The sequence below is a fragment of the Moschus berezovskii genome, chromosome 1 (assembly GCF_049115385.1).
Source record: "Moschus berezovskii isolate FMDL1 chromosome 1, NW_MosBer_1.0, whole genome shotgun sequence".
NCBI lineage: Eukaryota > Metazoa > Chordata > Mammalia > Artiodactyla > Moschidae > Moschus > Moschus berezovskii.
Window position 1 is genome coordinate 10,785,277 of NC_142460.1, and position 25,859 is coordinate 10,811,135.

A 25,859-nucleotide genomic window follows, 5' to 3' on the forward strand; every position below is an offset into this window, starting at 1 on the left:
TAAAGATACTTCAGGAAGATCAACACAATGGCATCTTAGACATCTGATCATATCCTTTCTCAGAAGACACTTATATTCCATTAAATCATATTTCTTTTAATAACACTAATTAGATATTTTAATCCCTGGGAAATTAAAGGTCAAGTATGTGAGAAAGGAAAGTATGGAGAAGGAAATGGCAACCCACTCCAGTGTTCTTGCCTGGAGAATCCCAGGGACGGGGGAGCCTGGTGGGCTTCCGTCTATGGGGTCACACAGAGTCGGACACGACTGAAGTGACTTAGCAGCAGCAGCTTAGCATGTGAGAAATGGTTGGGCCACCTCTAAGGGCATAATACAACAAATTCCCCTGCCCACATGGGTTAATTAGCATGTGCTTTATATATTAACAGACAAACATGGCAACGTGCATTGTAAGAGCAGCAGTTGGGTGCACAATGAAAAATGGCTTAAGAGTAATAAACATGGCAGGGCACGTCAGACGTCCAGGCCACCAGAGCTCATCTCGTGTGAGCTCTCTGAAGGTAACCAGACGTCCGATCCACACACAGAGCGCCAAAATTAGTTACATATTCATATAACAAATTACAAAGTAATTCCAGTAATGGAAGACATTTCCAAAGTAAAGCAACTAATCCAACAGCTGAAGACTAGTCACAGAGAAGGTGAAGACAGGCAAAAGAGAAGGAGTAAGGAGGGAGGGGGAGCAGGAGAAGGAAAGGAGGAGGGGTGAAGGGGGAGGGAGGAGGGGGAGGAGAGGGGAGGAGAGGGGAGAATGGGGGAGGGAAAGAGGAGTGAGGAGGGAGGGGGAGCAGGAGAAGGAAAGGGGGAGGGGTGAAGGGGAAGGGAGGAGGGGGAGGGGAGGAGAGGGGAGGGGAGAGTGGGGGAGGGAAAGAGAAGGAGTGAGGAGGGAGGGGGAGCAGGAGAAGGAAAAGAGGAGGGGTGAAGGGGGAGGGAGGAGGGGGAGGAGAGGGGAGGGGAGAGTGGGGGAGGGAAAGAGAAGGAGAGAGGAGGGAGAGGGAGCAGGAGAAGGAAAGGAGGAGGGGTGAAGTGGGAGGGAGGAGGGAGAGGGGAGAAGAGGGGAGGGGTGAGTGGGGGAGAGGGGAGGGGTGAGTGGGGGAGAGGTGAGGGAGGGAAAGAGCAGGAAATCCTATCCACTCATAATACAGAACAGTCGTCCTACAGAGAAATGAAACCAAAGGTAACAGCTCCAGGGGCTCCGTCACAGGCTCTCTACCTGGCAGAGTACATAGTATCTGTGATGCAAAAGGATGACTGGAAGTCACTAAGAAAAGATTCCTTTCTTTACTATTTCCCAATCACTAGAATCACTAGAATATAACAGAACAGAACATAGCAGCACCGTCTCAACTGCTAAACCCAGGCTACTGGGAGGCCGAGTGGTAGGAGAGGCCCAGCTTGGAAAGAAGACCAGACGGCAATCTGAGGAGGCATCACGGAGGACTGCTGCAAACCCACACCCACAGAGAGCCTCCTGAGCACCAGGAGCACACCGCCCTAAACCCAAGGTTATGCTCAACTGCGTAAATCACAGTCTTTACTAGAATACCCCCTTTCCCAGTAGATCAGATGAGCTTTCCTTTAAGAAAAGTTAAGGAGCCAGAACCTACGCCACATAAAATATCTGGATTTGGATTTACCTTCCTAGAGTAGAGATGTGATTAGATTTACAATACATAAAAAGCAAACAGAAAACAAGACAGCAAACATCAACTGCAGGGTCACACAAACAGGCTGCCTGCATCTACTCGGCAGAACAGTTATATCAGACGGAAAACCCCACAGAATCTTCCTTTCACCGATCTTTCCTTTTCCTAATTCATATGAATAAAATACACTCAGAAACAACAGCTTTTTAAAGATACTTAAGGTAAGAGTCCTTTCAGAATTAGATAAATGTCTACTTCATTTGGAGATAAATCAATTTAAAAAAAATAAAAAATCTGGTTCACCTCCATCAGTCTATCATGGGCTCCTGCCAGCAGTGCAGCTGAAGAGAGGTCTGCACAGCTGAGGAGACAGGTGGGTTGGCGGACGGAGCGGCGCGGGAGGAAGACCTGTGATCTAATAATGGCTCTGTAATCAGCAGGCTGTGACCTGGGGCTGCGTCCCATTACCCCTGGAGCTTCATTTTATGAAATGTAATCTCCCTGTGTGTGTGTACGTGACCACATCACGCACACACGTCTCTGTCTCTCTCTAGGGAGGCTGGTCAGTTCAGTGCAGTCGCTCAGTCGTGTCCAACTCTCCGCGACCCCATGAACCACAGCACGCCAGGCCTCCCTGTCCATCACCAACTCCCGGAGTTCACCCAAACCCATCTCCATTGAGTCGGTGATGCCATCCAACCATCTCATCCTCTGTCGTCCTCTTCTCCTGCCCTCAATCTTTCCCAGCATCAGGGTCTTTTCAAATGAGTCAGCTCTTTGCATCAGGTGGCCAAAGTATTAAAGTTTCAGCTTCAACATCAGTCCTTCCAATGAACACCCAGGACTCATCTCCCTTAGGATGGACTGGCTAAGTCCCAGGTTAGGCCCCAGGTTAAAACAACATAGCGAGCACCTGTTTCTGCAAAGTGCGTTCTGTGAACTCAGGCATTCAAATCACCAGTGTCCCAATTGACTCGAGGTCTCGCAGGTCTTCTCTGCAAGAAGACTAATTCATCTGCTTTCTCCCTGATCTGTTCGCTCACCAAGATCTGCCAATTCTTTGATTTCTGAACCTGTTACCAGTAAAATAAGTGAAAGTATTAATTGCTCAGTCTTGTCTGACTCCCTGTGATTGTATGGACTATAGTCTGCCAGGTTCCTCTGTCCATGGAATTTTCCAGGCAAGAATACTGGAATGGGTAAAATAAAGGCTAAGGCAAATGATCTCTATGATCCATTTCCAATGATGATATTCTATTTTATTTTTAAATATTCAGAATAAATTAATTCATGTTTATTAAATACCCTACACTACTTTAATAAGGCAGTATTACTATAATCAATGTCAGGGTTCTTCAAATTCAGCCCACAGGTTGCCAGCCACCTATTTTGTAGTTTTACCACCTTACAGGAGTCAAGATGGGTAGCTGCTACTGCCTGGATGACCCCTCACATAAAGTTATCAACTTCTGATCTAAGCAAAGAACTTGAGAGTTGATACTATTAAAGTTACTTCTCTTTTCCTATGTGTCTGTAATAAATACAGTCTCACTAATAATTTTCTAAAACTCCTGTTTGCAGAGCATAGCTTTCTTCTTTGCTCCTAAGCCACAGAGGAGACAGTCCATATCCAGTGAGCTGGGCCAGGAGCCAAGTATTTTAGCACTCTTCCCAAACTGGAAATAATGCTTTCCTTTGGCTACTACCAAAGTCAGGGTCAAAGCTTCAGACTCTGTTTTGAGGGTGGGAGTAGAATGAGCAAAAAGCAAGTACACTACCACTCTTCCACCTGTGACGCTGGACCATGCCCACCTCACCGCCCCAAGGTGGGGCACTATACCATTTAAGAGGGTGTTACTGACACTATGGGGCTTCCCTGATAGCTCAGTTGGTAAAGAATTTGCCTGCAAAGCAGAAGACCCTGATTCCTGGGTCAGGAAGCCCGCTGGAAAAGAGATAAGAGGGTGTTACTGACACTATGGGGCTTCCCTGATAGCTCAGTTGGTAAAGAATTTGCCTGCAAAGCAGAAGACCCTGATTCCTGGGTCAGGAAGCCCGCTGGAAAAAAGAACACTCCAGTATTCTTGGGCTTCCCTTGTGGCTCAGCTGGTAAAGACTCCGCCTGCAATGCAGGAGACATGGGTTTAATCCCTGAGTTGGAAAGATCCCCTGGAAAAGGGAATAGCTACCCACTCCAGTATTCTGGCCTGGAAAATTCCATGGACTGTATAGTCCAAGGGATCAGACATAACTGAATGACTTTCAAGAAAATAAAGTCTGTCACTGTTTCCATTGTTTCCCTATCTATTTGCTGTGATGGGACCAGAAGCCATGATCTTCCTTTTTTGAAAGTTGAGTTTTAAGCCAACTTTTTCACTCTCCTCTTCCACCTTCATCAAGAGGCTCTCTAGCTCCTCTTTGCTTTCTGCCATCAGGGTGGTGCCACCTGCACATATAAGGTTATTGATATTTCTCCCCACATTCTTGATTCAAGCTTTAGCTTCATTCAGCATGGCATTTTGCACAATGTACTCTGCATAGAAGTTAAATAAACAGGGTGAAAATATACAGCATTGATGGACTCCTTTTCCAATTCTGAACCAGTCCTTTGTTCCATATCCGGTTCTAACTGTTGCTTCTTTACCTGCATACATGTTTCTCTGGAGGCAGGTAAAGTGGTCTGTTATTGCCATCTTTTAAGAATTTTTCACAGTTTGTTGTGATCCACAAGGTCAAAGGCCTTTAGCATAGTCAACGAAGCAGATGTTTTTCTGGAATTCTCTTTTTTGATGATCCAATGGATGTTGGCAATTTGATCTCTCGTTTTTTCTGCCTTTTCTAAATTCAGCTTGAACATCTGGGAGTTCTCAGTTCATGTACTGTTGAAGTCTAGCTTGGAGGATTTTGAGCATTACTTTGCTAGCATGTGAAATGAGTGCAATTGTGCGGTAGTTTGAACATTCTTTGGCGTTGCCTTTCTTTGAGACTGGATTGAAAACTGACCTCTTCCAGTCCTGTGGCCACTGGTTTCCCAAATTTGCTGGCATATTGAGTGCAGCACTTTCACAGCGTCATCTTTCAGGAACTGAAGTAGCTCAGCTAGAATTCCATCACCTCCACTAGCTCTGTTAATAGTGATGCTTCCTAAGGCCCACTTGATTTCACATTCCAGGATGTCTGGCTCTAGCTGAGTGATCACACCACGGTGGCTATCTGAGTCATGAAGATATTTTTTGTTCAGTTCTTCTGTGTATTCTTCCCACCTCTTCTTAATATCTTCTGCTTCTCTCAGGTCCATACCATTTCTGTCCGTTATTGAGCCCATCTTTGCATGAGATGTTCCCTAGGTATCTCTAGTTTTCTTGGAGAGATCTCTAGTTTTTCCCATTCTATTGTTTTCCTCTATTTCATCATATTTTTTTTTTTAGAAACGCTTTCTTATCTTTCCCTGCTATTCTCTGGAACTCTACATTCAGATGAGTATATCTTTCCTTTTCTCCTTTGCCTTTCACTTCTCTTCTTTTCTCAACTATTTGGAAGGCCTCTTCAGACAACCAGTTTGCATTTCTTTTTCTTGGGGATGGTTTCAAAAATATAAGCATTAAATGAATAGCTCCCAAGAAAATATCTATAGTAGGAGACCAGAAAATTAAGTTCTTAAAAGAGAATTTCTTCAACAAGTTACTGCCTACACAGATTCTACTACATGCTAAGCAGATGGGGGCGGGCAGAGTGCACAGGAGAGGAAGAGTGGTTCGGACTGTAGCAGAGTTAAGGATATAAACCCCGCAGTCACACAGCCTGTTCAAGCCAACTTTTTCACTATCCTCTTTCACTTTCATCAAAAGGCTCTTTAGTTCCTGTTCCTTTTCTGCCATAAAGGTGGTGTCATCTGCATATCTGAAAGTATTGTTATTTCTCCGAGCAATCTTGATTCCAGCCTGCGCTCATCCAGCCCAGCGTTTCTCATGATGTACTCTGCATATAAGCTAAATAAGCAGGGTGACAATATACAGCCTTGACATACTCCTTTCCCAATTTGGAACCAGTCTTTTGTTCCATGTCTGTTTCTAACTGTTGCTAAATGCTTTAGTTTCCTTTATTGATAATACCTTAAATAGACATTATAGGGTATAATGAGATCATACATGAAAAAGCTAAATTTAACATAGGAAGCAGTGAGTGTACTATTACTTCACCCCATTCAATAATAATCGTAAAATTAATCCTACTAGCCTCTAGTGTTAATATAGATTCTACAGATGAATACACTTGTTTGATTACATATGACATGTCGAAAGTTATAACCCTCATTCACAAATCTTGAAGATGCATCATGTATAAATATTTGATTTCTAGTGAATTTATTCTGGACTGCAGGTTAAAGGGAGTAAGTAGTTTTACTCAGAAAAAGCAAAACAAACCTAACTGGCCAAAATATGAAAGAGAAGGGGAGGAACGCCACCTTCAAAAGAAGAAGCAAACAGTTACAATCACAGACAAAAGTATGAAGAATTTCTCCCAAATACAGTGAAATCTGTACCAAAATGAAGGGTGTCAGGTGAAGCTTCTTAATTCTTGGGAAAGCTACAAAATCCCCTAAGTCATACTGATGTGCAAGTCCTTCTGCCCCATTCTCCTTTGCCTTTCACTTCTGTTTCCCAGAATCCCTATCTAACACTCTTTCAGATGATACAGAGGTCCACAGGAGAATATCCTTCATACCACAGAAGAACAAGCTAAGGATGCTACATGAGAGACCAAGCAAGCACCCTAATTATTTTTCATAGAGCTGCTGGAAATGGAGGGTAAGAATCAATCACCATCGATCACAACCTAAGTAAGAATCTATAATCCAAGTTGCTGCCAGATAGTTGCAACCCAACTGTCTGTAGTACATCAAGAATAAGGGAAGCTAAGCTACCAGGACTGACAGAAAACACGCTCAGTTTGAGAGCTAGGTAAAGAACCAAACACAGTGATGCTCACTTTCTGCCCCTCCTTACTCTATTCTTTACTAATAGATGCTCTGGGAAAACATATTCCTCAGTGATATATAACAGAGGTCCAATGGTTAGGACCCTGTGCTTTCACTGTCGAGGGCTCAGGTTCAATCCCTGGTCAGGCCACACCCCACCAACCAAAAATCTTAAAGAATTCAGCACAGGACTAGAGCAAAAATATACAAAAAATAGTTAATAGGTAAATATATTTGAAAGTAATCCCAGGAAAGGAGAGAATTTGTGAACTACCTGTTATACACAGGGGCTTCCCAGGTGGTGCCAGTGGTAAAGAACCTGCCTCCCAATGTAGGAGACACTCCAGACATGCGTTCGATCCCTGGGTTGGGAAGATCTCCTGTAGGAGAGCATGGCAACCCACTTCAGTATTAATGCCTGGAGAATCCCATGGACAGAGAAACCTGGCAGGCTACAGCCCATAGGGTTGCAAAGAGTCAGACAGCACTGAAGTGACTGAGCACGTACGCTTTATACACAACTTCAGAGAAATTAAATTCTGAACAGAGACCTCAAAGAAGAGCTCCAAGAAATAGGTAAGACAATGCAAAGAGATGAGACCTGGCAGACCAGGATCGAGAAAAGGAAAAAAGCAGTTAAAGATGAAAGCCTAGAAACTACAAAAAGCAAAACAGATATGTCTTAAAACATACTCAAGAATCTGAAGCCACAGCTAGAACGAACCTTTAAAAACCCAGGTCAGGCTGTCCCTCCACTGGTTTCCACATCACTTTAAGGGCCAAAAAAGTCCTTAATTGGAATCCTCCCACCTCTGCTTTATATCCTACTGCTTTTTTCACTTGCCTTCATACATGCTACACTGGGTGGTATCTGTCCTTGCTCATCTCTTAATTCCCACCAAGTAACTTCATGCATTGGAGAAGGAAATGGCAACCCACTCGAGTCGGACACGACTGAAGCGATTCAGCAGCAGCAGCAGCAGCAGCAACTCCACCATACGCAAGGCTCTCTTCCTCATTTGCTTCAGTTATCTCCTCGTATGTCCCTGAATTCTTTCCTGATAATCCAACACAAATAGCAACTGATCCCTGCCCAACATACCATTCCTTTACCTTATCCATTGCAATTATCATCACATGACAAACTATATATATTAACTTGCAATTATGTCCTCCATTAAAACATAAACTTTATAAAAGGTAAGGGCTTCATTTATATTATTTAGGGCTCTACCCACAGCACCTAGAATAGTACCTGTTATGTAGCTATGCTTATTTTAAGTATTAGTTGAATGAATGAAGAATAGGTAAAATGAAATAACCTAAAACTAAATGTAAAAATGGGCTTCCCAGATGGCGCAGTGGTAAAGAATTCCCCTGCCAACACAGGAGACACAAGAGATGAGGGTTTGATCCCTGGGTCGGGAAGATACTCTGGAGTAGGAGATGGCAACCCACTCCAGTATTCTTGCCTGGAAAATTCCATGGACAGAGGAGCCTGGTGGGCTACAGTCCACCAGGGGTTGCAAAGAATTGGACACAAGCAAACAATTTAGCATGCACACATGCAAATGTAAAGACAAAATTACACTCAGAGAAAAGCTGATAAAAGACAGACGAAGGATATCTATTTTAGTAGCAAAACACACAATAAAAAAATTTACTGATAGAAAAATACATGGAAAAAAAATATCCAAAGATGCAATGGAAGATATAAATGAAATGAAAATCTGAATTTCAGGACTAAGTGTAACTTAGGTTCTGGGACAGACTCAGCATATTTAGCCTAGGACAGTTAGCATGAATGTCAGTAATAGAGAATTGAATCCTGCAGGCATCCAGGCAGAAGAGGATGGAATGGCGGTGGAAAGTGTGATGCGGGGATGGAATGCAAACAAAAAAGAGCTCGATCCATGACCTTCATTCAACACTAGAAGATAGTGGAATAACATATATACCATTGAAAAGAAAAAGCATAAATTTAGAATTTTATAACTAGCTAATCTACTGATCAACTAAATAAAAAAGGTAATGGTTCAAAATAAATAAGATACCAGGGAATACAATGTTCATGAGGTCTTTGACAAAACATATAAAAGCGAAAACTACTTGATGATGATGTATGTTCAACCAAGACACATCAAAATTTAAAACTTGGGAATAGAGAAGCTATAAACAAGGACAGTGTGTGTGCCGAGATAAAACAGTGGGAATTCTGATTACAAAACAGAATGAAAAGTCATAATTCCTGACAATGAAAACACAAGAGTGAAAAGAAACAAATTAGAAAATATTATTTCCTATCCCAAAGAAAGGCAATGCCAAAGAATGCTCAAACTACCGCACAATTGCACTCATCTCACACGCTAGTAAAGTCATGCTCAAAATTCTCCAAGCCAGGCTTCAGCAGTATGTAAACCATGAACTCCCAGATGTTCAAGCAGGTTTTAGAAAAGGCAGAGGCACCAGAGATCAAATTGCCAACATCCGCTGGATCATGGAGAAAGCAAGAGAGTTTCAGAAAAACATCTATTTCTGCTTCATTGACTATGCCAAAGCCTTTGACTGTGTCGATCACAATAAACTGTGGAACATTCTGAAAGAGATGGGAATCCCAGACCACCTGACCTGCCTCTTGAGAAACCTCTATGCAGGTCAGGAAGCAACAGTTAGAACTGGACATGGAACAACAGACTGGTTCCAAATAGGAAAAGGTGTACGTCAAGGTTGTATATTGTCACCTTGCTTATTTAACTTACATGCAGAGTACATCAGAGGAACCCTGGGCTGGAAGAAGCACAAGCTGGAATCAAGATTGCTGGGAGAAATATCAATAACCTCAGATATGCAGATGACACTACCCTTCTGGCAGAAAGTGAAGACGAACTCAAAAGCCTCTTGATGAAAGTGAAAGAGGAGAGTGAAAAGGTTGGCTTGAAGGTCAACATTCAGAAAGCAAAGATCATGGCATCTGGTCCCATCACTTCATGGGAAATAGATGGAAAAACGGTGGAAACAGTGTCGGACTTTATTTTTTGGGGCTCCAAAATCACTGCAGATGCTGATTGCAGCCATGAAATTAAAAGACGCTTGCTCCTTGGAAGGAAAGTTACGACCAACCTTGATAGTGTATTAAAAAGCAGAGACATTACTTTGCCAACCAAGGTCCGTCTAGTCAAGGCAATGGTTTTTCCTGTGGTCATGTATGGATGTGAGAGTTGGACTGTGAAGAACGCTGACCGCCGAAGAATCGATGCTTTTGAACTGTGGTGTTGGAGAAGACTCTTGAGAGTCCCTTATACTGCAAGGAGATCCAACCAGTCCATTCTAGAGGAGATCAATCCTGGATGTTCATTGGAGGGACTGATGCTGAAGCTGAAACTGCAATACTTTGGCCACCTCATGTGGCGAGTTGACTCACTGGAAAAGACTCTGATGCTGGGAAAGGTTGGGGGCCGGAGGAGAAGGGGACGACAGAGAATGAGATGGCTGGATGGCATCACCGACTCTGTGGACGTGAGTTTGAGTGTACTCCGGGAGTTGGTGATGGACAGGGAGGCCTGGCGTGCTGTGATTCATGGGTTCGCGGAGAGTCGGACACGACTGAGTGACTGAACTGAACTGAACTGAACATTTTATCATGAGTGCTCAGTCATGAGTACTCATACGACCCCAGGGACTGTAGCCCACCAGGCTCCTCTGTCCATGGGATCTTTTCAGGCAAGAACGCTGGAGTGGGTTGCCATTTCCTCCTCCAGAGTATCTTTCCAACCCAGGGATCCAATCTGTGTCTCTTGCTTAGCAGGTAGATTCTTCACCACCGAGTCAGCTGGGAAGCCCAAAGTTTTCATCACAGTAAATCAGAAAACAACCAAAACCTGAAACACAAACATGGCAGTACATGTCTCTATGGGATGATCAACTTCACATTCTTCACTTTTCACTTTAGAGAAATATTTTAGGAACAAATAACCTTACCATGGATACCAAAGTAGCTTTTATAACACTGAGCGACTGAACTGAACTTTATAATGTGTTCTTATTGAAGCATACCATGACTTTTGTAAAATGCATGAGTTAAATGGGGATTATTCACATTGCTTAATTTTTTTTCAGATTTACATCAGTTACAGTGAACCTAATTACGACTGCAATATATCATTGGTAATTAACATGAAGGGCAATAAGAGTCTACCTTAACTTTACAGTAACAATTTTCATTACCAATTACAAACAAATTAGCCTAATCTGGTTGTCTACTTTCCTCTTTGTGTATTTAATATTATTCTTTACCTAAGAAATTGATAGGGCCAAACACCTAGTTTCAATTCTAATTTATAATGTATTGAAAAAACAATTATACGGCTGTTTTGAAACTCAGTTGAGTTCAGTTCAGTCGCTCAGTCGTGTCTGACTCTTCGCGACCCCATGAATCCCAGCACGCCAGGCCTCCCTGTCCATCACCAACTCCCAGAGTTAACTCAAACTCATGTCCATCGAGTTGGTGATGCCATCCATCCATCTCATTCTCTGTCGTCCCCGTCTCCTCCTGCCCCCAATCCCTCCCAGCATCAGAGTCTTCTCCAGTGAGTCAACTCATTGCATGAGGTGGCCAAAGTATTGGAGTTTCAGTTTTAGCATCAGTCTAATGAACACCCAGGACTGATCTCCTCTAGAATGGACTGGTTGGATCTCCTTGCAGTCCAAGGGACTCTCAAGAGTCCCAATGAACACCCAGGACTGATCTCCTCTAGAATGGACTGGTTGGATCTCCTTGCAGTCCAAGGGACTCTCAAGAGTCGTAAATCAGTGCATTCAAAACAAATTTAAGTGGAACTCATGAAGCACCACCAAAGAACCTTGAATCTACATATACTGTTTGAAGACAACCATTCTGGGTGATAATTATTTTTCTTTCAGTTTTATTATAATTGACATAGAACGTTATGTTAAAAGATAGAATAAAATGATCTGACATATAGAAATGATCACTACAGAAAGTTACCATCAATCACCTCACACAGTGACGTTCCTTTTTTCTTGTGATGGGAACTTTTGAGACTGCATCCTCGGAACTATCTCAAAATCATCTTGTAACTAGCAGTTTATATCACTTGGCCACATTTACTCATGTCTTCTGCCTTATACAGTCTATCTCTGGCAACAACCCATCTGTTTCTATCAACTTGATTTTTATAGATTCCACATATAAGTGAGACCATGAATTATTTGTCTTTTCCTATCTGACATTTCATTTAGCATAATGCCCTCAAGGACCATCTATATTGCTGCAAATGGCAGGATTTGGTTCTTTTTTATGGCCAAATAATATTTCATCGTATTACTACCTCATCTGTATCCATCCTAGGTTGTTTCCATGTTTTTGCTATTACAAATAATGCTGCAATGAACATACAAGTGTGTGTATATGTCTCTGAGATGATGACATTGTTTCCTTTGGATATGCACACAGAAGTGGCTTTGCTGGATATACTGTCATAGAAATGACAGTTCTATTTTTAATTTTTTGAGGAATCTTCATAGTATTTTCCATTGTAGTCCTACCAATTCATTTTCCCACCAACAAGGGTTTTCCTTTTCTCCACAATGTTACCAATACTTGTTATTGTGCGTGTTTTTTTTAAAGGAAGCCATTTAAAAAGTGTGAGGTGGTATCTCATTGTAGTTTTGCTTTGCACTTCCTTGACGATCAGTGATGTTGAGCACTATTTCATGTACCTATATCTCTTTCTTCTTTGGAAAAGTGTGTCTTCAGTTCCTCTGCTTGACTTTTAACCAGATTGGTTTGTCTGCTTTTCGCTATTGAATTGTATGATCTCTTTACATATTTTAGATATTAATCCTTTATTTGATATAGGACTTGCAAATTGTGTGTGTGTGTTCAGTTGCTCAGTTCATTTCAGTTCAGTCGCTCAGTCGTGTCCGAATCTTTGTGACCCCATGAACCGCAGCACACTGGGCCTCCCTGTCCATCACCAACTCCCGGAGTCCACCCAAACCCATGTCCATTGAGTTGGTGATGCCATCCAACCATGTCATCCTCTGTCGTCCCTTCTCCTCCTGCCCTCAATCTTTCCCAGCATCAGGGTCTTTTCAAGTGAGTCAGCTCTCCCCATCAGGTCGCCAAAGTACTGGCATTTCAGCTTCAACATCAGTACCTCCAATGAACACCCAGGACTGATCTCCTTTAGAATGGACTGGTTGGATCTCCTTGCTGTCCAAGGGACTCTCAAGAGTCTTCTCCAACACCACAGTTCAAAAGCATCAATTCTTCGGCACTCAGCTTTCTTTATAGTCCAACTCTCACATCCATACATGACCACTGGAAAAACCATAGCCTTGACTAGATGGACCTTTGTTGGCCAAGTAATGTCTCTGCTTTTTAGGTTGGTCATAACTTTCCTTCCAAGGAGTAAGCGTCTTTTAATTTCATGGCTGCAGTCAGCATCTGCAGTGATTTTGGAGCCCAGCAAAATAGTCAGCCACTGTTTCCCCATCTATTTGCCATGAAGTGATGGGACCGGATGCCATGATCTTAGTTTTCTGAATGTTGAGCCTCAAGCCAACTTTTTCACTCTCTTCTTTCACTTTCATCAAGAGGCTCTTTAGTTCTTCTTCCCTTTCCGCCTAAGGGTGGTGTCATCTGCATATCTGAGGTTATTGATATTTCTCCCGGCAATCTTGATTCCAGCTGGTGCTTCTTCCAGCCCAGCATTTCTCATGATGTACTTTGCATATAAGTTAAATAAGCAGGGTGACAATATACAGCATTGTCATACTCCTTTTCCTATTTGGAACCAGTCTGTTGTTCATGTCCAGTTCTAACTGGTGCTTCCTGACCTGCATACAGGTTTCTCAAGAGGCAGGTCAGGGGGTCTGGTATTTCCATCTCTTTCAGAATTTTGCACAGTTTATTGTGATCCACACAGTCAAAGGCTTTGGCATAGTCAATGAAGCAGAAATAGATGTTTTTCTGGAACTCTCTTGTTTTTTCGATGATCCGGCAGATATTGGCAATTTGATCTCTGGTTCCTCTGCCTTTTCTAAAACCAGCTTAAACATCTGGAAGTTCACGGTTCACATATTGCTGAAGCCTGGCTTGGAGAATTTTGAGCATGACTTTACTAGTGTGTGAGATGACTTCAGCTGTGCGGTAGTTTGAGCATTCTTTAGCATTACCTTTTTTTGGGACTGGAATGAAAACTGACCTTTTCCAGTCCTGTGGCCACTGCTGAGTTTTCCAAATTTGCTGACATATTGAGTGCAGCACTTTCACAGCACCATCTTTTAGAATTTGAAATAGCTGAACTGGAATTCCATTGCCTTCACGAGCTTTGTTCGCAGTGATGCTTCCTAAGGCCCACCTGACTTCACATTCCAGGATGTCCAGCTCTAGGTGAGTGGGAGTGATCACACTTCCGTGATTATCTGGGTTGTGAAGATCTTTTTGTACAGTTCTTCTGTGTATTCTTGCCACCTCTTCTAAATATCTTCTGCTTTTGTTAGGTCCATACCATTTCTTTCCTTTACTGAGCTCATCTTTGCATGAATGAGCTTTATTGAGCCCATCTTTGCAGTTGCTCAGTGGTGTCCAACTCTTTGCAACTCCATGGACTGTCCATGGGATTTTCCTGATAAGAGTACTGGAGTGAGCTGTGATTGGAAAATTACTTTCACCTATTATGTAGGTTGCCTTTTCATCTTGTTGGTTTCCTTTGCTATGCAGAAACTTTGTAGTTTGATGTATTCTCACTAACACCTGCTTTTGTTTCCTTTGTTTTTGATTTCAAATCTAAAATATCATCACCAAGACTGATGCCAAGGATCAGTCTTACTGTCTACGTATTCTTCCAGGAGTATGATTCTTATGCTCAAGTCTTTAACCCATTTTAAGTTGATTTTTGTGTATAGTGTAAGACAGTTGTCCAGTTTTCCCAAAACCATTTACTGAAGAGATGGTCCTTTCCTCATTATATATCCTTGCCTCCTTTGTCATAAATTAATTGACCATGATATGCACGAGTTTATTTTTGGGCTCTCTTTTTGTTCCACTGATCAATGCGTCTCCTTTTATGTCAATACTACGCTGTTTTGATTACTACAGCTCTGATCCTCTTACAACTACACAAGGCATTACCAAAGAACTCAGTGTTGACCGTTCTATGGTTATTTGATATGTGAAGCAAACTGGAAAGGTGAAAAAGCTCAATAAATGGGTCCCTCGTGAGCTGACCAAAAATAAAAAAAAAAAAAACATCATTTTGAAGTGTTGTCTTCTCTTCTCTTACTTTATGCAACAATAATGAGCCATCTCTTGATCAGATTATGATGTGCGACAAAAAGCGGATTTTAAATGATGAAAACCAGTGTTGATAGTTGGACTGAGAAGCTCCAAAGCACTTCCCAAAGCCAAATTTGCACCAAAAAAGGTCATGGTCACTGTTTGGTTGTCTGTTGCCCATCCACTACAGCTTTCTTAAACCTGACAAAACCATTACATCTGCAAAGTATGCTCAACAAATCAATGAGATGCACTGAAAACTGAAACGTCTGCAGTAGATACTGGTCACTGGAAAGGGCTCAATTCTTTTCCACGACAACTCCTGACTGCCTGTTGCACAACTAACACTTCACAAGTTGAACTGGGCTAAAAAGTCCTGCCACATATGCCATATTCACCTGACACATCCTGCCAACCGACTACCACTTCCTGAAACATCTCAACAACTTTCTGCAGGAAAAGTGCTTCCACGACCAGCTGGAGGCAGAAAATGCTTTCCAAGAGTTTGTCAAATCCCAAAGCACAGATTTTTATGCTATAGGAATACACAAACTTATTTCTCACTGGCAAAAATGTGCTGATTATAATGGTTCATACTTTGATTAATAAAGATGTGTCTGAGCCTAGTTATAATGATTTAAAATTCATGGTCTGAAACCACAATTACGTTTGCACCAATCTAACTCTGTACACTCATGCAACTTGTTATAAAAACCATAGTAAAAAATTTTATTAATTTATAATGGCAAAAATTCTGTTTGGGCTTCTATTTAGTAGCATTTTCACTCAGAATGTCTCTTCAGTGCGCCTTCTCCCAAATATCGAAGGAATGATACTATCTCTTCAACTGCTTTATGCACATCTCTGTGCAATCTGACAACACAAGCTGGATTTGAACAGAAGCATCTTTTCTCAATAAATATCAGATTATTGTAAGATAATCTTGGTACTACAAAAATGTTTCTAAGCTCTCTTTGATTGCCTATTTTAAGTTTGCAAGAAGTCTGACCACCATAGGAGCTATTCTACAGGAGACAGTTATACCATTTCTTCATACATAAGGTTTTGAACAGTTTAGAAGAAAGTTAAAAATAAAGTACACTTTCCTAAAATAAATTTTACAGGCTCTCCAAAAGAATTAGATATACGCTATTTAAAGACATAAATCTTGCTGCCATCATTTTCAAAATATACCTACTATCATATAATTTCTTATCCCTCCAATGCTATACTAGCTCCAAGCTACCATCACCTCCTCCTTGGAGAACTGTAATCAACTTCTAGTAACTCAGTGGTCAATGAGGCCTTGTATGACTACTTCGTGTAACAACCAACCCTATATAATGCTTATCCCACTCCATTATAGCTGTCCCTCATCATTCGCAGGGAACTGGTTGGAAGACTCCCTGTGGATATCAAAATTCACAGATGCTCAAAGTTCTTATATAAAATGTCACAGTATCTGCATATAACCTATATTCTTCTGAATATTTTAAATTCTCTCTAGATTACTTATAATGCCTAATACACTACATAAATAGCAGAAAATAGAACACAAAGCTATGTAAATAGCTGCCACTGAATGGTAAATTCAAATTTTCCCTCTGGAACACTCTGGAATATTTTCAATCTATTTTTCACCTGTGGTTGGTTCAATGTATGAATACAGAACCCATGAATACAGAGGGTTAACTGCATTCTGATCTATTTTTTCATTTTTCCATAGCATTTATCTCATTTTACATACTGTAAAGTTCACTTGTATCTGTAGCCTGTTTTCCTTCAGAGTTATACATTCCACAAAGGTGACTTGTTTTCCAATGTGGTCTCAGTACCAGAAGAGTACCTGGGACATGTTATGAGATCATTACTTCTAGAATAAACAAGTAAGTTTCAGGTTGTCTAACAAATATGAAGAAACAGTGAAGTTTAATAAATATTAATGACAAAAATATACATGATGTGCTCTTACACAGAGCTGACCATACCAGATAAAATAAGCAATTCAATGATTTCTGCATCTCCAAGATAGGCAGCAGCATGCAGTGGAGTTCTCTTTTCATTGTCCTGTGATAAGAAGGAAAGGTGGAACATAAATTTTAATATAAAGTTAATTTTAATATACTTTAAATGAAGAAAACCCACTATAAACTATAGCTTGCTACTTCCACAACTCTAGTATGCAAGTCCCATTAACAGAGTATTTTTTTGCTAGAAGAAAAGCCTAAAAAATATATTTTGGCCTTAAAAGAATAGTATAAAATACAACAAAGAATAAAAGATAAATCTAAGATGACAAAGTTAGCTTCTTAGACTTTCTTTGAATAAAGATGATTATATTGCTTATACAGGAAAATTTCCTTTACTTTATACTACTTGCCCACCTCCCCTGAATATATTTCCACAATTTCACACAGTTTATAAAACAAACCATAACAAACCACAAAGGCTGCTTATCAAAATGTTCCCCACTAGGGAAGCCCCTATCAAAATGTTTCCATAGAACTACAGTGGCAAAAGAAGAAAATATCTCTGGGGATTTGAAATTATCTCTTAAAGTAATCTTAAGATTTTTCTTAAAGTTCCTGCCAATTTTTGTTTTGGCTCTAAAATATATTCCTAAGCTATACATAAGTCTTCCAAACCTTCCTCTAGAAATGGAAGCTACATCTAAGTGCATGGCTGTGGATACTTCTTGCCTCAAACAATAATGGCCTCCAGTTTGAGAAGCAGGATCTTACAGTAATGCCACATTTAGAGATTCAGTTCAAAGTATACCTCATCTAAAGTTTCAACAGTGTTGCTGAAGTCACTGCATCTGAGAAAGCTATTCATTTACAAATATTTTGAAATTTACAACCAAATTTTTAGATACTGGTTTTTGAGCCAGATTATTAGTTTTTTACCATTACCCGTTTCCCTCCTTGTCCAGAGGAATAAAGTTTTACCTGGTTATTGACCCACCCAGAAAGAGAACAGACCCCTAGCATGCTTTGAAGCGTTGTTACTTAATGTGGACTGATCATGTGTGGGAGGAAGGAACGGCACAACTTTGACACCTTTAGCCTAAAAGACAACTACTTCAGAGCCAAGACTAACATTTCCCACCCCCCTCACACTAGACAGCATGTGTGAAACTGTGCCAGCTTTGACCATGCAGAGGTAGGCTAATATCCTACAAGACTTCAGCAAAACATACTGAATGCTCTTGTAGTGCAAAGCTGCCCCAACAACGCACAGTTGAACCACTGACTTCTAGACTATTAAGAGAAATAAAATTCTTAAATAGGTAACATGGACGTCCCTGGCGGTCCAGGGGTTGGAAGTCCGCCTGCCAGTGCAGGGGACATGGGTTTGATCCCTGGTCCGGGAAGATTTCACATGCCAAGGGGCACCTAAGCCTGTGTGCCACAACTCCTGAGCCTGTGCTCCACAATAAGAGAAGTCACAGCAATGCAGAAGCCCTGCACCGCAGTTAAGAGTGCAGCCGCCACGTGCTGCAAAAAGAGAAAACCCACACGGCAGCAACAAAGACCCACAGCGGCCACACATGAGTGAGTAAGTAAGTAAATAACTGTTAAAAACGGGTATTTTTTGGGGGGTCTCTTGTATTATGATAATACTGTAACTTTCAAGACTAAAAAAATGAAAACTTTCACATCACAATAATTTTCCAGTTTGGAAATACTCCAATTATACTAAGAAAAGATTGTTAGGCCAATGGGAATAAATTAGGGAAAAAACTGCTAATCAAAACAGGGGTTAAAAATATTTACAGGCAATTCTAAAAAGGTTTAGATGTATTTATATAAAATTAATAGAAAATGTGTATAATACATAATTATAACTGGCTCCATATACATTTCTTCATATAATGTTAATATATTTGTGTCCTTAAAATAGTAACAGGTAAGAAAGAAAAAAGAGGTTGATATAGTGGTTGTTACTGTTTTTTTTTTATAAGCTAAGAGTTCTTGTCTCTCAAAAGCCCAGTTAATTTTCGCAAGATCATATTTTTTATTCCCATACATACCCCATTAAACAAATGGTCTGCACAGAAATTATTGGACAAATGGTCACTGAAAAAGCTAACACAGAACCACTAAATATAAGGCTTTACTCAAAGCTGAGTCCTAAACTTAACCACTTTAACAAAAGGATCCTTGGCTGAAGGCTTTTCAGTGTTAATCACTAACACATCAAACTCCCCTACGGCATTTGGTGGTCAGCGGTTTAGTCGCTCAGTCGTGTCCAACTCTTGCGACCCCATGGACTGTAAACTGCCAGGCTCCTCTGTCCATGGGGATTCTCTAGGCAAGAATACTGGAGTGATCTGCCATTTCCTTCTCTACCCTATGGTATTTAAATATGATTAAACCCACTCAGACTGAGGAAAACACCTCCTCCAAAGTATAAACCACATACACAGCACTCACAGAACTCACACACACTCACATTTATGTGTGAGAGAGGTCTGGAATTCTAAGACTCAATGCCTTGAATCTTATTAATGTATTTTATGACTATGAATGTTTTTTCCCTTTGATTTGTAGAGAGGAAAAACTAAGGAACAAATTGATTAATTTTAAAAGAAAAAAATTTACCTAGCATATTTAGCTGCAATACTGAAAATGACACGATAAAACACTTATGTTCCTTTTAACAAAATTTATTAGAATGAAAAAATGGCTATCCTCTGACACACACTGAATTCCACTTCAACGATTTTATTTTTGTAGATAAAGATATTGCTATGTGTGAGAAAAAGTTTATATTTATTGACCATAGTTGGAAGCAAAATGCTGAAAACAATTTAAATGCCCACCAACAAGGAAATGGTTATTAAAAAATTATGAAACACAAGCAGTTCTTAACCAACCTTCATCTAACTGACCCACGTTAATCAACATTCTGCTTCCTGAGTAAAACTAACGGTGACTGTGGCACAGTATGTGTTTTGAGTATTACACCACCACAACCAAGACCCTGCACGCTCACTCCTATCACTGGGCGCAGCTAACACAACTGTACCTACATAATACATGCCATTTATTTAAATATTATTTAAACTGATGAAACAGGAGTGAAGAAAAAGCAAACTGTATGATCACTAGGTTAAATACTATATAAAGACTCAACACAGGCAAGCTACCAAAAAAAGTACTGTTGAACTGGGTGCAGCCAAGACAACTGATACACTAAGGCAGTTAACATATGCAGAGCTTGTCTTGGGTGTCTAAATTCTGACATCACTTTAAGAAACCCAAAAGGGAAATTAGCGCTAACACCCTGGGGCAATGGTCTATGCACGGAAAGTAACACGGAACTCCTGTTAGTGGACTCCACGTTGTCAACCAAAAGCCTTACCCCAATTTTTAAAAAACTGGCTGGAATATTACACATTATTACAGTAAAATGATTAAAGATTATTTAAAATGCTTCCTTCTGTCAGACTTTGATTAGCTTATCAACCACCAGTTATGAACATTTTTAGATGAGAGTCTTGGAGCTGTATATCCATGGAATGAAACACTATGTCCAATTCCAAAGTGTAGGGGGTTTTCCCCACACATCCACACCAAATGCTCCAACCCCAGCTAGCTGTCCTACAACTCAACACAATTCTGACACTACCCACCAGGGGACAGCATCAGATGCCACAGGTTAAGGACTCGGTCCTACAAGAGGGGCTCCCTGCCCCACCACAGAGGTCAACAGCAAGTTCAGGTTGTTATCAGACTTCTGATTGGCTACAAATCCAGGTTCCCCTGACCTTCTTGGTTGTGACTAATTGCTAGAGCAGCCGACACGACTTAGAAAAGCAGTTTACTAACTAGATTACCAGTTTATTACACAAGATACTGGAGGACATGAATTAAAACAGTCAGATGAAGAGAAACACAGGACAAGATCCTAAACAAAGGAGCTTCCATCCTCACAGTCTGGGGTTTGGCCCAGTGGCATGTTTATGCATTTCTGGTTCACCAGCCTGGAAACTCTCTGAACCCCTCACCTTGTGGGTTTTTATGAGTTCCCACTGACTGCTGGCAACTGAACTTAATTTCCAGCCCTTCTCTCCTCAGAGATCAGAGGGTGAGACTAAAAGTTCCAATCATGTGGCTGGCTCCATAGGCAAGGACCCCACACTTAGAGCCTTTCCAAAAGTCATCTCATTAACATAAGGCACCACGGCTTTCCTCCTAGGAAATGTCAAGGTTTTTTCTGTGCTAGAAATAGAGACTAAAACTATATATATTTCCTATTATAAACCATAATATCACACTATGCTTTCAATTTAAAATAACAAGCAGACGCCAATGCGCCTTATCAATGGAACATCTCTAAGGCAAAGTATTAAATGAAAAATGCAGCCTAGCAACAACTGTGTTAAAGGTTCTACACACTCCTAGACTCGAATATGCATAAAACATCCTTCAAGGATGCTCCAGGATACCCTGTGTATTTAAGATACAGCGATGGCCTTGAGGTGAAGAACACTGACACACCAGAGTCTGAAGGGTGAGAGTTATTCCTCACCGTCTGTGGCCTTTGGTACTGCCTGGAGTTACTACCATGTACACGTTTCAAAAAGTAAAATAAAAAATTAAAAATAACATCGCAATCAGCTGAAAAGCATTTCAATAACTTCCCATACCAGGCATTTTTAAAAGTCTAAGTGCCCATTAAAAAAATGTTTCTTACATAATCAGTTTTTAAAGAAACCATACCTCCATGTTGCATTTCAAACAAACTTAACTAGAATTATTAAATACACAAAACAGACACAAATAAACAATTTAACTCATTTGATCACAAAGCTTTTTGATTACATCCACTGAGGTAAACACACTTTCCTTGTAGTTCTCATGTGGTGCTCTGAAAAGATACTTTGTGTATATGATCAGGACTACAAAAATTATTTACCCTCCCCCAATAAAAGCAAAACAAAAATAGCTCTAGCTCTTATACTGATTATCCTGAAGATGAAAAAAGGACACATATTAACGGAGACTATTTTTTTGGGCTCCAAAATCACTGCAGATGCTGATTGCAGCCATGAAATTAAAAGACACTTACTCCTTGGAAGGAAAGTTATGACCAACCTAGATAGTATATTAAAAAGCAGAGACATTACTTTGCCAACAAAGGTCCGTCTAGTCAAGGCTATGGTTTTTCCCGTGGTCATGTATGGATGTGAGAGTTGGACTGTGAAGAAAGCTGAGCGCCGAAGAATGGATGCTTTTGAACTGTGGTGCTGGGGAAGACTCTTGAGAGTCCCTTGGACTGCAAGGAGATCCAACCAGTCCATTCTAAAGGAGATCAATCCTGGGTGTTCATTGGAAGGACTGATGCTAAAGCTGAAACTGCAATACTTTGGCCACCTCATGCAACGAGTTGACTCACTGGAAAAGACTCTGATGCTGGGAGGGATTGGGGGTGGGAGGAGACGGGGACGACAGAGAATGAGATGGCTGGATGGCATCACCGACTCTATGGACATGAGTTTGAGTGAACTCCGGGAGTTGGTGATGGACAGGGAGGCCTGGCGTGCTGGGATTCATGGGGTCGCGGAGAGTCGGACACGACTGAGCGACTGAACTGAACTGAGTGACTGCTAACCACTTAGTTAGTGTTAGTTGCTCAGTCACGTCTGACTCTTTGCAGTCCCATGGACTGTACCCCACCAGGCTCCTCCGTCCATGGGATTTCCTAGGCAAGAGTACTGGAGTGAGTTGCCATTCCCTTCTCCAGGGGATCTTCCTGACCCAGGGATCAAACCCAGGTCTCCCACATTGCAGGTAGAGTCTTAGCGTCTCAGCCACCAGGCAAGCCCCACAGGCAAATGCTGTGCTGGCACAGTAAAAACCAGTGACTGGACAGTGAGGACGTTCCTTTGTGGTGGCACAACAGTTCTCCGTCTTGAACCTGTGGGTGGGTACACAAATCTATACATGTGGCAAAATGTCCCAGAATTATATACGAAGACATTACTACTACTCCACTCCTCCTCCCCCAAATGAGTGCATGCAAAAGCTGGTGAAACCCAAGAAAGGTGTGTTGTCTAATTTAGTTGTATTGTGCCAGTATCAACTTCCTGCTTTGGGGGTTTCCCTGGCGGTCCAGTGGTTAAGACTCCATGCTTCCAATGCAGGGGGCATGGACTCCATCCTTGGTTGGGGAACTGAGATCCCACATGCTGCAGTGCAGCCAAAAAAAACAACAACACAAAAACCTAAACTTCCTGCTTCTGATAACGCACTGTAAGTAACAGGTCATCCTAGGAGGAGTCCAGTGGAGGAAACACAAAACCCTCTCGACCATTTTTTAAAATTCTGGAGTGTCCATGAATAATTTCTCCAAAATAGGTTTTTAGAGTGTTCAGAAACATCCTGAATTATACTTTAGTTTTTATGCTGTATTATGGTGAACTCTGAAATGCTCCCCAAAATACAGGCAAGCAAGGTTAAACAACTTGTGAGAAAGAAGGGAATCCATGGTGCATCCAAGCACAGGCCAGGAAAAGGCTGAGATCCACTAGGAAGTGCCGTATGTCAAACCTGGGAATTCAAACCGTACCTCTACATTCTCAACATTTTCTGCGGAAGTTTTAACTTAAAGCAGATTTGGGGACCTGGCTGGAATAGAAGGAAATGTTTATGTGAGTACTCAGTTGTATCCAACTCTAGGCGACCCCATGGACTACGTAAAAATATGTAAGTGAAAGGCAGAAATGATAAACTGAGAGACAGAACACCTGTATAAGGAGGAATAGAGTCTAAGAATTCACCTATTGATACGGATTCAACGACATCCTCCATAGCAATGACTCAAATCCGTAATTCTGCCCTGCTCCAGGTGCTGAAGCTTTCATGTATATTAGTCGAAACCAGGAAGAACAGTAACACTATCATCACACAGCTTGTTTTGTATGCTAGGACCGCTTTAAGCACTTTAACTCAACAGGTTAAGAAAATGAATACAGAATAGGAAATCAAGTCACAGAAAAAAGTTTAAGGAATTTACTCATCTGGAATTGGCAGAATCAGGACAGAAGCACTGGCAGTTGGGCTCCGGGGTGCATGCTGTTAACTTATTTGACCCAGTGAACCCTAGTCCGCCAGGCTCCTCTGTCCACAGCATTTCCCAGGCAAGAAGGGTGGGTGTGCCATGCCTTTCTCAGGGGATCTTCCCAATCCAGGGATTGAACCTGCATCTCTTACGTCTCCTGCATTGATAGGCAGGTTCTTTACCACTAGTGCCACCTGAGAATCTCCATTTACTATATAGACTCTATAAGGCTCCACTCTCTATATTGAGCCATTGTTTGTTTACAACTAATCACTCTCCCTCAAAACCTGTGGCCTGACTTCACTTTTTCTTATCAACTTATCATAATTTTCTAGGTAGTTTTCTTTTCTCTGTTTTCCATTTATTTCCTCTCATGGTTACTTTCTTGGCTGCCACTTATCATGTTTACTTTTCTTTTATTTCTACTACTATCAGACTGAAACTTTCTTGTTGAGTATCTGGGTATCATCTTTCAAGGCTCAGCTTCTGGTTCACATAACTCAGCTGAAATTACCTAGGAACGAGTCACATCTACTCTTTATCTTCACCTCTTCATAAAGTAAGTTATGATGGCTGGTTGTCCTCAAGACCCTGCACTCAGAGAAGCCCTACAGTTAACCTCTGCCTTGGGGATACAGTTCTGTAGGGTGTTGGTGGATGTCTGAGATGCTTCAAATAAGAGAACCCTGGTTTTCTTCAGTATGGAAGTGATATTCTGTACACATAAGAACCAACTGGAAAAATCTTCAGATTGCGTTTTTAGTTTTTATTTTTACGTGCCAGCAGATCAAATTTGGAAGGCAATTTCACGTTCACTAAATCATAAGCTCAGTCACCTTTAGTGGCACCAATCGTCTCCACTCTCCCTCCTGAACCTGATGTTTGAAAGCACTAACCTATCATTGAAACCAGTTGTTGTGCATTTGCTCAGTCATCTCCAACTCTGCGACCCCATGGATTACAGCATGGCAGGTTTCCATCCTTCACCATCTCCCGGAGCCTGCTCAAACTCACGGCCATCGAGTCGGTGATGCCATCCAACCATTTCATCTTCTGTCTCCCCTTCTCCTCCCGCCTTCAATCTCTCCCAGAGTCAGGGTCTTGTCCAATGAGTTGGCTCTTCGCATCAGGTGGCCAAAGTATTGGAGCTTCAGCATCAATCCTTCCAATGAATATTCAGGGTTGATTTCCTTCAGGATGGACTGGTTTGATGTCTTTGCAGTCCAAGGGATCCTCAAGAATTTTCTCTAGCACCACAATTTGAAAGCATCAATTCTTTTGCACTCAGCTTTCTTCATGGTCTAACTCTCACATCCGTATGTGACTACTGGAAAAACCACAGCTTTGACTATACAGACCTTTGTCAGCAAGGTAATGTCTCTGCTTTTTAATATACTGTCTATTGAAACCAGTTAATCTCTACTAACAGAAAGAATAGTGGCACATTTTCATCTTTCACCTTTGTTTCCTTTACCAAGAATGCATTTTCTCTGCCCAAATCCTCCCTGCTTTTTATGGCCTGGCTCACATTTCGTCTCCGTCACAGTCTTCAGGGCCATTCAATGCACTGGGGTCGCTCCGCCCTGTGCTTCTATTGTGACAGTACCATTCATGCTATTCAGGCGGCATTCTTGTTGTTGCTCAACTCTGGTTTATGTCATGGTTTCATAATTAGGTAGTAAGTCTGTGGAGGAAGCAAACTACCTAATTTTATACCCACACAGCACCTGGCTCAAAGTTACATACCACATAGGCACTACAGAGGTTTAAAGAAATTAAAACGTTAATGAAGAAAATTCACCATGAATCAAAGATATACTAACGTAATGCAGCTTGTAGG

At 41.3% G+C, this 25,859-nt stretch overlaps 1 protein-coding gene across 4 annotated transcripts in view; it reads right to left on the reverse strand.

Annotated features, from left to right (window-relative positions):
- The window catches only part of ANKRD28 (ankyrin repeat domain 28), a 222,136-nt gene that overhangs the window by 66,518 nt on the left and 129,759 nt on the right, over nt 1-25,859 (reverse strand). For 3 of the 4 annotated variants that reach the window (XM_055416713.2, XM_055416703.2, XM_055416732.2), the window contains one exon: nt 16,939-17,017. In XM_055416713.2, coding sequence (XP_055272688.1) covers nt 16,939-17,017 — 79 coding nt within the window. Of the gene's footprint in view, nt 1-494; nt 555-13,909; nt 13,919-16,938; nt 17,018-25,859 lie in introns of all 4 variants that reach the window. The other variant, XM_088835279.1, reaches the window with a different exon arrangement.